Source organism: Ciona robusta, chromosome 4 (genome assembly GCF_009617815.1).
Source record: "Ciona robusta chromosome 4, ASM961781v2".
NCBI classification, from domain to species: Eukaryota; Metazoa; Chordata; class Ascidiacea; order Phlebobranchia; family Cionidae; genus Ciona; species Ciona robusta.
In genome coordinates, this window is record NC_143238.1 from 2,962,758 (window position 1) to 2,975,380 (window position 12,623).

The window sequence follows — 12,623 nt, forward strand, 5'->3', positions numbered from 1 at the left end:
TTAAATTTATGTTATTTTTCACACAACAAATAAAGTGTAAAAAAAGTTAGTAAATAAAATTTATAGTATTTTTCACACAACATGAAAACTGTAAAAACATTTACCAGAAAACTATGGACACACCTTTGCAAGAAGACAGCAGACGGCAGAGCATGCATTCAAAGAACACAAGGAATGGTAGAACATCCAGAACGACATTAAAATCGCCAACCATGACAAGCCCATTACCCCCAGGAACTAAAGGGCCTGTATCACGCCATGTAGCGAAACCTGGGCATGAGGAGGTTTACGTTATCATGCATGGAGCCGCAAGTTTACCTTCAAGATCTGATGGCATTGATCCACTTCCATTTGCAACATTGTATGTATTTTTTTTATAACTTTATGTATATGTTATACATGTATGTGTGTATTATACTGTATCGTTATGGATGTTGTAGGCGTATTGTCAAGTTATTATTGAACAAATGTGAAAGTGTATTTTTTTAAATAAAATGTGTTTGTTTAGAAAATGCAATTGGTTTGCAGCAAAATAGAGTAGAACCTACAAATGTAAAAAAACAACAACAAAAACAAGAAATTTTAGCATTACACTTTTTCTGTATGTTTTTCTGTTAGATCCGATAAAATTTAATACTTGAATTGATTTTCTTTTTACTGAGTTTTAAAAAAAATTGTAGGAAAAGTTTGTATGAAGAGAAAGGGGGAAGACCTGCCCAGTGTGCCACGCATGCTACACTTCAACCTACACATTCACCAACATGGGAGGAAGTTATGACAATGCAGGTACATTATGTCCGGCGCCGTGGCAAAGTGGTTAGCGCGCCTGCCTGTAACCCAGAGGTAATGGGTTCAAGGCTCTTCGCTGCTACCATTGTGGACGTATGTGTCCTTGGGCAAGACACTTAACGGCAATTGCTCCAACCCAGTGGTCACTAATGGGTTGTCAAAATTATCAGCCATATAAAAAAATAAAGAAAAAATTCACCCACAAAGTAATATACATGGCAACTCATCAGGTGGCACGAAGTGTATTAACACCCGTGTTATAACAACTGTCGTTTTCCGGCCGCGTGAGAATGGCAAGGCATAGCAGGAGAACTTGGATTGTCAGAAGACAGCGGTTGTCAGAATTTTAAGGACAATGTGCGAAAAATTGCCCTCTTAAAAAAATGAGTTCGCTTGAAATGCCCTGCTCGTTTTGCTTGGATCTTAAAAAATGTGCAGGCCTAAGTTGGCCCATTACCCTAACTACCAAATTCATAATGCATAAATTGCTTTTTATCTCAATCTAACTTCTCCCTAGGTCCCAGAAGACAGAGTAGAAGAGGAAGAACTGATCGTGACGATCTCTGACAGTGAATCTAAGGAGAAGTTGGTGACGTATCGTCTTCCGATCATCAATCTTGTTCCTTTCCATTCTTATCATTTTGAACTTGTGCAAGTATGTAGACTGTGTATATTGTTTACTATATAATAACACTAGCATGCTTCCAATCATATGTCAGGCACCGTGGCATAGTGGTTAGTGCGCCTGCCTGTAAACCAGAGGTAATAGGTTCAAGGCTCGTGACTGCTACCATTGTGGGCGTATGTTTCCTTGGGCAAAACGCTAAACGGCAATTGCTCCAACCCAGTGGTTACTAATGGGTTGTCTAAATTATTAGCCATACATAAAAAAATTTAAAAAAAAAATTTCAAAAAAATAATCACCCACAAAGTAACATATATGGTAACTCGTAAGCTGGCACGAGGTGGTAAACCCGTGTTATAACGACCGTCGTTTTCTGGCCACGCGAGGATAAAGTAAGTTACACCCAATCAGAATCTGGTACCACAAAATTTGTGACAAATAAAATCATGCTATATGAGCACCAGATCGGAATTAGATTCACAGAATTTATTACAATATGCACACAATAAAGTACATTTAATAGTCAATTTATCCATTTAAATGTATACAGTACATTTATATGTTACTTTATATAGTGAATTTTCTAGAGAATACAGGTTTAAGGCTTACTATTTCGTGGGTTTATGGGTATTGACACCTATTGGAAATTACTCCAACCCAGTGTACCTGAAAGGTTTAACAAAAATGTCAGCTATACATTAAACAATAAAAAAAAACTTAAAAAAGGTTACATATGAATAAAATAGAAGACTTGTGTTATTCATGTTACAATACATTGATACTGCTGTTTTACTCAGCCCACCAAGTCCATACCTGCTGGAATAAGACTTTACATGACAGTGCAGAGAAAGATGGGATATTTACCACGGCTTGAGGTGAATAGAACAATCAAAACATTAACTGTACTCTGTTTCAAGCATTTACCATTTACGATTTTGTGCTTGTGCTCAATTTTATTAAAAGCGAAAATTCTGAATTTTTTCTTGCCAAATTATTGTTAGTATTAAATTTTATCATTCATTTATTTTTCTAAATTTGTCATTTTTGCTAAATTTTATTATAAGTGAAAGAACACTGTGCAAAAAGAGCTAAAATTTAATTTAAAAATGGTATAGTAGGGGTGGGGAAGATGGGACAATTTTATCATATAATAACCGATTATCCTGATCATGTTTTAATCCATTAACAACGGTCTATGGGAGTCGTAAGGATACGGTTTTAAAATTCTTTAGATGTTTTTGTTTACTATTAAATGGAACGAGAAAACAGAATAAAAAGGTGTCTCATCTTCCCCCACCCTACTATATAAAGACTGATATTATATATTATCAGTGCAAGTTGCCAAAGCCAACCATGTGGAATTAGCATTTACATTTAACCATAGCGATTTAGACTACAAATATACAAAAATATTGTCATAAATTAGTGAAATTATCCTTCAGTTTTTCAAATTCTATGTCCCTTAAAGACTACAGTATGTTATATTTCTAGCTGTACTGGAAATTTATTCCAGCAGTAATGTTTATTAAACCTGGCGACTGCAAAATCTTTGGTCCCCATTTAAGTTAATCACCCACAAAGTAACATACTTGGTAACTCGTACTGGTATGCTGGCACAAGGTGTTAAACCCATGTTACACCGTCTGTCATTTTCCGGTCATGCGAGGATAAAGCAAGTTACATTTATTTATTCATTCAAGTTTCAATTCGATTGCAATACGCCATGTAAATTAGGCTTATTAAAATTATCCTTCAATTTTTTCATTTTTCAAATTACCAGGGATTTGGCTTCTGTGGCTTAGAAGTAACTTTACAAGATTTTCAACGGGAACTGAAGAATCCCGCTGGACCACTTTTAGCTGTAGGACGTATTGTACCGGACTACACAAAATACAAGTGAGTGGCTCTTCAAGAAGTATTGATTGAAATACTTCCAAGTTCCAATAAGTTCTAAAAATAAACAAAAATCTTGCATTAATCTCGCTGTAATGCCTTTTCAAGTTATTTTTTCAATATTTTATTTACGTTTTACGGAAATTGAAAAAAAGATTTTACTATTTGGTCACTTGTACAGTTTCTCTTGCTGCTATAATCCTTCATTTTAAAAAGTTTACTTACTTTTAAAAAATTGAAAAAAAGATTTTACTATTTAGTCTACAATTTATAACATTTTTTAAAAATAACTTTCAAAAATTCAAACTTTAATTATCCATTTTGTTCAAAATTACCAAACAAAAAAAGTAAGGTCTTATCTATAAAAAATCCATTTTTCAACTATACATGGATTACATACCCTTGTGTATTTCCAGGGATAATATGTTATCAAGAAATCCATGCATAGCTGGCATCACAACTTCCACAATAACTTTTCCATCTCCAAACCCAGCTTCGTTCCAAGTATTGAAGGAACACCAACAAGGATTTCCACAGGTGTTTAACTAATAAAGTCAAACATTTTGCAAATTTACACAGCTCACTATAATGCTAGAATTACATTTTTATCGAGAAAAAATAGAGAAAAAACAAAGATATTTTTTATTATTTGGATAAAGTTACACCACATTAACAAATCAAAGTACATTTTTATTTATTACAGCATGAAAAAAACAATAGTTAGTATGGTATGCTGCCTAAAACATATACACAACAGGTTAAAATGCAGCAGATCATTTATGTATTTTAATTATTGTTAATCAAATTATTGATTTCAAAGTTTTATCAATATAATACTAACACTGATAGGCGCATGTGTCCTTGTGCAAGACACTTAACTGACGTTGCTCCAACCCAGCGATCACTAATGGGTTGTCCAAATTATAAGCCATATCAAAAACAAAATCATACGCAAAGGTGAAAAGAGTGGTAACTCGCAAGCACATGAGGATAGAAAATGCGTCTGAGTGCAATGCGGTGTTGCCGCAAGGACCTAAAATCTAAAAATAAAGTCAAATATAAAGTATTCACAATTCACTTTATCATTTTCATTATAGCTTACCACGCCAAGCAAAGGCAGCAACAAACCAGAATGGAATCATTCGTTTATGTTTTGTAGCAACGACACAGCTACCATGTTCTCACATAACTCTGCTCTTGTTATAGAGTTCTATCCAGCAAGCACAAGTGAGAATCGTAAATTTAGCCGTTTAAAAATGAAAGTTTTTTTACACTTACTGATATAAGAAACAGGTTTTATGTCATTTATCTTACCATTTTTACCAACTACATTTTTACACATACAAAAATAGAGTATACACTTTGGTGAAGGCAGTTAGTCGAGTAAATAGTTTAAATTGTTATCCTTAAATCATATAACGCAGCATAAATTACCAAAATATTATTTTTAGCAATGTCGTCTGTCACTTGGACTATCAGAAATCCCATCGGGTTTGCTACTCTACTGCTTGATGAAGATGTATTTCAAGGTAGTACATAAACTATACGAATAGAGTTTTTACACCTTTTTTTGCAAATATTGAAATATTTTAAGACACATTTAGGTTTACTATTGGGAAAATTAAGCAATTTTTTTAACACACAGAAAATTGAGTTATCTGCTGTTTAAAAGTATGTAGATGTATTAAAACCTTAAATCAGAAACATTACAACTACAGTACCCAATAGTACATTTATAAAAATATTAATAACCTACAAACAAATTAACATATATGGTAACTCGTAAGCTGGTACGAGGTGTATGAAACAGAACACTCAGGTTATAACGTCTGTCGTTTTCCGGCTACGCGAGGATAAAGAAAGTTACATTCATTCATTTATTTATTAATTTAACACTAGTGGTGTAAACTGACAAAAATATTAAAAACTTAGTTTAAATAAACTGAAATCTAAATTTGACTAAATAAATGAATGTAACTTACTTCATCCTGGCGTGGCCGGAAAATGACAGTTGTTATAACACGGGTGTTCATACACCTTGGCCAACTTATGAGTTACCATGTATGTTACTTTGTGGGACTGAACAACAGTGTTATAACAACTGTCGTTGCCTGGACATCCGAGAATTATTCACGTTACATTCATTCCCAGCTTTAACATCTGACGCTGGTAGACTTGGTGTAAGGGTGGATGATCTTATTGTACAAGGATCTCCATTCGCAACATTGGAAGGTCCTTACCCCAGTGTAAGGTTGATGTTGCGACTTATTAACAGTGAGGTAAATTGACATTATGAGTCATAACTTTTACTGACATGCCACTTAAAAAAAGGAAATAATTTTTAGCTTTAAAAAGTCAAATGTATTTAAATAATTATTTGTAAATATACTAGTTTTTACCGTAAAAAGGCAAAATACTAAAAATCACATTGTTTTCCTGCAACAAAAGTCAAACTTTGGTGTTTTTTTATTTTAGTAATAGAACCAAAAATGGTTTCTTTATGGTTTTCTTTAACAAACTGATGTAACTTGATTGTCTAAAACGTGTTTTTTAAAGAGTTTAAATGTAGCATATAATGCATTGTCGAAACATTTTAACCAAACAAATTTGTTTTACTAAGACTACATAAAGACAGATACCTGTTTATATAAGCAGTTAAAATAATAACTTACACTTGCTGTAGAGAACCAAACCAACAGAACACCCCTGTTATGACGATATATGGCTGACAAATTAGACAACCAATAGTTTGGAGCAATTGTTGTTAAATTTTGTGGTTGTATTGTTCAATAGAGACCGGACACACTGGCAGTTCCTTCTAATTCATCTGTTCTTCCTGTTCTGGATGCGATGCCGGGTGCTCATGTTGGTTATCGACCTAATGATGTGGAAACGGAGTATCTTGGATTAGGAGGATCACAGAACAAAGATGTGGACTTGCTCGGAGTGAGTGATCCCACCTCCGGACTTGGAGGTAGGGATGACACTGCCTTGGGAGGTCCTCCTATGGAAAGAAAGAAAACTAGATTGGTTGGTATACATTTAGAAAAATTCTACATTTTTGTGTATTTTATTAAAAATTGTATGTTTTCCAATTTTAGTTTCTGTATTTTTTGATTAATTCTTAGTTTTTTTACATTTTCCGCTTAAGTGTTTTAAGAAGTTTAGTTATTAATAACTATCCACTTGAAACGTAACTTCATGAGCTTTTGTGGTTCATCTCAAATAACAATGGTGGCTCTAGCTGGGAATGTATGCTTAACGTCATATTCATTGCTTTAATATCAATCATCAAGTAAAGGGTACATATGGGGTATTATTCAGTCACGATTTTGTGTTTTTTTAGCACCTTTGTCCTCACGAAGCATTGTTCCCTAAGCGATTGTATCTTGAGAATAGGCAGGTGTTTTGTGTGAGATTTGATATAATATCTGGAATGTGTAATTTCTGTTCAGCGAGCGTATCTGATTAGACGGTCGTTCAAAGATTTTGAGATAAATTATCAGTTAGTCAGTTACAGAGTAAAATTTTATGCAGAGTTTTTTGCATTTATTTTTCAGTTTACATAAAACAGTTTATTAATATTTCATATGTTTAAAAAAAAGGTCAGTTTATAAAATGTTTAATTTAAAAGGATTAATTTAAATTGTATTTGTATGTTGAATTTTAGGAATAAATACAGAGTTTTTTTACCAAATGTCAATATCATATTACAGACCTACGTCTGCTCACGTAAGTTATATAAACAATATAATTCTATTCAAGTAGTATTCAGTATAATAAGTACCTTATGCCAGGCATAATATTGGAATATATTAAAATTTTAATGTTGCTGTCAACTATATTACACTTGTTTTTTAAAATAGCTTTTTTGCCATTTATTTGTGTCTGATATTTTGACGGCTTATACAAGTTAAGTATACAAGTCGATGAGTCACTAATATATTATTTATACAAGTCGAATTTGTGAGGGTGAATGACATTCAACAGTGTAACATATGATCACACTATAGCAGTGGTTCTTAAACTTTTCTGTATTCACCCTTTTAACAAAGATACTTATCAGATTTACCCCCAATATGTAATATGCCGCTCATTTATTAGAAAAGGGAAACCAACTAATTACATCAGTTATTTATAATGTAATGAATGTGTTTGGCACAATTTTTCTGTCCTGTTAACTCATGTGGATTTTGATCGGTAGCTCATTTACCCTCTAAATACGAGGAAATTCTCCTTGGAGTAAATTTACCCCAGTTTATGATAAAAAACAAGTAGTGTTGATTGTGTTTACACCTAAAAATTCACATAACTGTTCACAAAGCATTGAGCAAACTACGGCACTGAATCTGATATTTAGATAATATATTTAATATAAGATGATCTATGCAGCATAACTGTCAAAATAAACCAACATGATATTTAATTTTTTACAATTTAAATTTTTCAAATTGGAATTTTTTCACAATTTAATTTTTACAATTTAATTTTTTGTTTAATTTAATTTTTTACAATTTTAATTTTTGTTTAATCTAATTTTTTGACAATTTAAACTTTTACAATTTTTTCCACAGCTTGTAAAAGATGACGAGTTCCCACCCAAAGATGTTCTGCAAAATATTTTACCCGACTACGTTTTAACCGAAAACGATCCAGATCTGTCTACAACGTCACCAAAACATACAATGTATGAATATCTTATATTAATATCATAAGTTTATAAAACTTCAAAATAATATGATAATATTTTAAACAAAGAAAATTGACAGTTGATAAAAGGGTATAGGTAGCATCATCAGCCTCTTAAATAATAATAAGAACTTTATTTGTCTTTTTAATTACTGTAAGATTTTAAAATATTTTAAACGGAAAGACAGGATATAGGTTGTGTGAGCAATTTTATCAAATCTTGGAATTTGTGGAATTTTTTTTGCATTGACAACCAAATTAAATAATAAAAAAAGAACTAAAATACAGAAACAATACTTTAAAAGAACAATAACTTAAAACAAAAAAAAACTGTCTTTCGCAATATAACATATGAAAAATTCAAGTACCTTAAAAGTGCACTTATATATCTTCTACACATAAGCATCTGTTCAGTGTCATACACACTTTCACAAAAGCTTTAAAAGTAAGAACATTTTGTTGAGGTTATTTTAAACAGGACTCACCCATCCCATGCAACTAACCAAAGGATGGCAAAGAGTTTGGACACGCACACTCAATCATTGCTTGACCATCAAGCTAAGGTTAGTTGTGTATTAAAAGAATAAAATAAAACATAAATTATTATGCGTTTCAGCCAGTTTTTTGGAACAGTATTTTAGAACTTTTTTAAATTGTATCTTGAGGGAAAAAGTATTAAAAATAAAAAAAGGGTAAACAATTTTTTTTAAATTTTATCTTGAAGGAAAAAATATTAAAATTTAAAAAAGTTTAAAAATACATTTTTTTTAAGAATTGCATTATAAGGGGAAACAAAATCAAAATTAAAATGAAAAACTTGTGTATTACTTGCAATGCTCCCTACAGGTTTTGTTTTAAGCTGTTTTTTATTATTACAAATTAGGAAATCAGTGTTTTTTTAACAAATAACAGATTTACAAATATTAACTCATTACTTAGCTTCACATAACCGAACATTTAAAAAAATAAATTTTTTTTTGTTAAACACATGCAATTTAAATAAAACTAAACTTTTGTAAACTATTTTCAGGAGTTAATGAAATATCGTGAAGCAGTTAAACGAATGTCTAATGATATGATATCACTTCGACAAACCAACGCACAACTACAGGTTAATTTAAACAATTTATTCCATTTTCAACAACTGAATATTTTTTAATTTTTAACTTTTTGATTGTAAGATTTTTTGCAATGTATTTTTAATGTAGATTTTGTAATTTGTTTTAATGCAGATTTTTTGGATCGTGCGAATTCTTTTTTTATTTGTTAGGCACAAACATATTTTTTAAGTATCACATTAATTTGGTATTATTAAAATATGTGAGTTCCATACAAGCATATAAAATTATAATGTATGTATTTGAGCCTCCATGCATTTTTTAATACTATATTAAACTATTTATAATGTAATTTATAACAAATACACTGGATAATCAATTTTTTTTATATATTTTAGGCACTTAAATACCATTAGGCATTGTAACATTATTAGTAAAAACTTTGTATATTTTTGTGCTTTTTATTCCACTATATTATGCATGTATAGTATATAATGTCTGGCGCCGTGGCGTAGTGGTTAGCGCGCCTGTCTCTACCCCAGAGGTAATGGGTTCAAGGCTCGTCGCTGCTACCATTGTGGGCGTATGTGTCCTTGAGCAAGACACTTAACGGCAATTGCTCCAACCCAGTGGTCACTAATGGGTTGTCCAAATTATCAGCCATACATAAAAATAAAAAAAAAAAACCAAAAAAAAAATAACCACCCACAAAGTAACATACTTGGTAACTCGTAAGCTGGCGCGAGGTGCACACCCGTGTTATAACGACTGTCGTTTTCCGGCCACGCGAGGATAAAGTAAGTTACATTCATTCATTCATAATACCGTATATAATATATATGTGTATATTATATAATACTGTTCATTAACATAGGATGACAACGCTGCATTGCGTAGAGAGCTTATGTTAACAAAGGAGGTTGGTCACGATGTCATGAACGATATTAACAATGGTGTCATTTCATCAAATGAAGTTGCTGATAAATTTGGTTTGTCATTTCGAAAATATTAAATTTTAAAATCTTAAAACGATTTTTGTTTTTAGTTGCCGTGAGACATAAGCTGGCAAAGGAAACTGATGATTTAAAAAGTTATAAAGCAAAAGTACAACACTTGCAGAATCAAATGATAAAAGTAAGTTTGTGTCATTTCATTTATTTATCCATATATACCAGCGTTTCTTAAACTGGTGTAAATTCCTTGTATTTAGGGGGTAAATAAGCCACCATTCAAAATCTACATCAGTTGACGGGACAGAAAAATTGTGCCAATTATACTACTTTACCAGACATTAAATAACTCGTTGCCAAAAAGCTAGCACATCCGTTGCATTAAATATAACTGATGGAATTAGCTGTTTTTGCTTTTAATAAATGAGCGGCATATTACATATTGGGGGTAAATCTGATAAGCATCTTTGTTAAAAGGTTAAAGCATACAAACAAGTTTAAGAATCACTGAAATATACTGTTGCTGTTGGTATATTATATTTTTTGTAAATTTGCTATTCTGGCATGTCTTTTCGGGCATATGTCTAAAATAAACGTATTCAAATACAGACTTTCATTTATTTATCTTTTGGTGGTGGATTATAACATGTGTTTAATGTCGGACAACATGCATTCTATACGACTGAATCCCTATAGAATCGCAGTCCCTAGGATGTAGCCCAGAATTGCCCTATTACCCCACAATTGTGTACCTTACATACACTCTAATGGTGACTAGTAAGCTAAAATGCCTGGTAAATTGTTAAGCACCTTTTATTTACTTTTAAGTAAGCCTAAATTCCTGGTAAATTTTTTTAGCATTTTTTTATCTATTTTTAACTTTAAGTAAGCCTAAATGTCTCGTTAGTACTGGGACTTTTACTTAAAAAAATTTAAACTATTCATATAGGCAAATGAAAGAGAAAAGCAATACCTTACCAAGATGCCTTCACCAAAAGAGTTACAAAACAATACCCAACAACTGCAGGATAAACAGAGGAAATTGAAGAAGTTAGAAGCGACTTGTCAGCAGCAGGAAAAAGTAATTCAGAAAATGGAAAAACTTCTTAACAAATACATCAAGCAGACAAGCACGAAAGGAAACATGGGAGATTTTCCAAATAATGTTGGAGGTAGGTCCAAACACTCTAAAGGATTGGTTCTATAAATTAAAACACCATTATTGAATGTAACTTATTTATCCTCACGTGGTGGGACAGAGACAGTCGTTATAACATGGGTGTTCTGTTTTATACACACCCAAAATAAGCTCCAGTTATGCAAATACCCACAAAAGAAAATATTTTTTTTAATATAAAAATTATTTTATTACATACAAAAATTATTTTTATTTGAAATGAATTTTTTTTCAGACGCAAACAACCAGGGAACAGTTGGGATTTTGAGTCAAGAGAATAGTAAACTACAAATAGAAGTTGATCAACTGAGGGTATGTAATGAATGAATGAATGAATGTAACTCATTTATTTTTGTATGGCGAGCAAGGACAGCCGTTACTGGTGTGCTTTCATACATTTATTACTAAAAATCTAAACAACCCATAAAGGAATAAATGAATGTAGGTTGTTTATTCTTGTGTGGTCGGCAACCAAAGTCGTTACAACATTCTGTTTCATACATGTGTTACTGAAAATTAGACAACCCTATAAATGGACAATTGCCGTTAAGTGACACAAACGCCCAGATTGGTGGTAGAACCCATAACCACTAATATAGAGACAGACGCAACAACTACTGTACCATGGCGATATTTCAATAACTCACATTATTTTAATTACCATAAACATACTACATAAGTTAAATATGCATAATTTTAAACCAGTATTTTCTTTCAACTAAATGTAATGTTTTTAATTGTAAGCTTGTTTTAACAATTGTTGATTTGTTCCTATATATCCTGTCTTTTCATTTAATATATTTCTAAATCTCTGCTAGCATAATCAAAGATGGAAATAAAGTTATTGTTATATTCATATTATTATTGTAGTACATTTACATGACTTTTAAATATTCCAATTTGTCAATTTACCTTCAGATGCAGTTAGAGCATCACAACGAAGAGAAATCAGATCTTCTTTCTCGGCTTGAGCGAGCAGAAAGTCGTGTGTCTTCCCTGGAAAGCCAGCTTGACCACAACTCACGTACGTGGGCAAAAGAGAGACACGAACTCACAGTAAGACTCCAGGAACACAGGAATGGCATACTGAGGACAACAGGTGGAAATTTAAACGATCCATTGGTGAGTATCTTTGTATGGGGTTGGGGTAAGATGGTGCAGGTTTTGGGGGTAAGATGGTGCATGTTTTCATTCTTTTTCATTGTTTTTTTCAAACAAAGAATATTTACAGAATCATATACAAGTATTTTTATTACTTCGAAAGGCTTTGGTTAATTGTTTAAAACCTGATTAAGAAATGTATTATATTATGTGCCAACGGTATTTACCTTACTCCACAGTACTATACATAAGCTGCATGTTGATATATTTCAATTGACTTTCTTCTATCCAGCACAACTGAGTCATATCTTTACCCTTTTTATTATATATCAACTCTACAC

The 12,623-nt window shown here is 32.0% G+C and overlaps 1 protein-coding gene across 3 annotated transcripts in view; it reads left to right on the plus strand.

The window, feature by feature from the left end:
• LOC149736631 (coiled-coil domain-containing protein 33-like) overlaps window positions 1-12,623 on the plus strand; it is a 41,507-nt gene that overhangs the window by 28,348 nt on the left and 536 nt on the right. For 2 of the 3 annotated variants that reach the window (XM_089877260.1, XM_089877261.1), the window contains exons 8-25: window positions 108-361; window positions 681-786; window positions 1,307-1,444; window positions 2,212-2,289; window positions 3,195-3,310; window positions 3,724-3,844; window positions 4,405-4,534; window positions 4,759-4,836; window positions 5,459-5,586; window positions 6,101-6,337; window positions 7,882-7,994; window positions 8,475-8,559; window positions 9,027-9,107; window positions 9,929-10,043; window positions 10,100-10,188; window positions 10,954-11,176; window positions 11,417-11,493; window positions 12,100-12,303. In XM_089877260.1, coding sequence (XP_089733386.1) covers window positions 108-361; window positions 681-786; window positions 1,307-1,444; window positions 2,212-2,289; window positions 3,195-3,310; window positions 3,724-3,844; window positions 4,405-4,534; window positions 4,759-4,836; window positions 5,459-5,586; window positions 6,101-6,337; window positions 7,882-7,994; window positions 8,475-8,559; window positions 9,027-9,107; window positions 9,929-10,043; window positions 10,100-10,188; window positions 10,954-11,176; window positions 11,417-11,493; window positions 12,100-12,303 — 2,373 coding nt within the window. Of the gene's footprint in view, window positions 1-107; window positions 362-680; window positions 787-1,306; window positions 1,445-2,211; window positions 2,290-3,194; window positions 3,311-3,723; window positions 3,845-4,404; window positions 4,535-4,758; window positions 4,837-5,458; window positions 5,587-6,100; window positions 6,338-7,881; window positions 7,995-8,474; window positions 8,560-9,026; window positions 9,108-9,928; window positions 10,044-10,099; window positions 10,189-10,264; window positions 10,566-10,953; window positions 11,177-11,416; window positions 11,494-12,099; window positions 12,304-12,623 lie in introns of those variants that run through there. The other variant, XM_089877262.1, reaches the window with a different exon arrangement.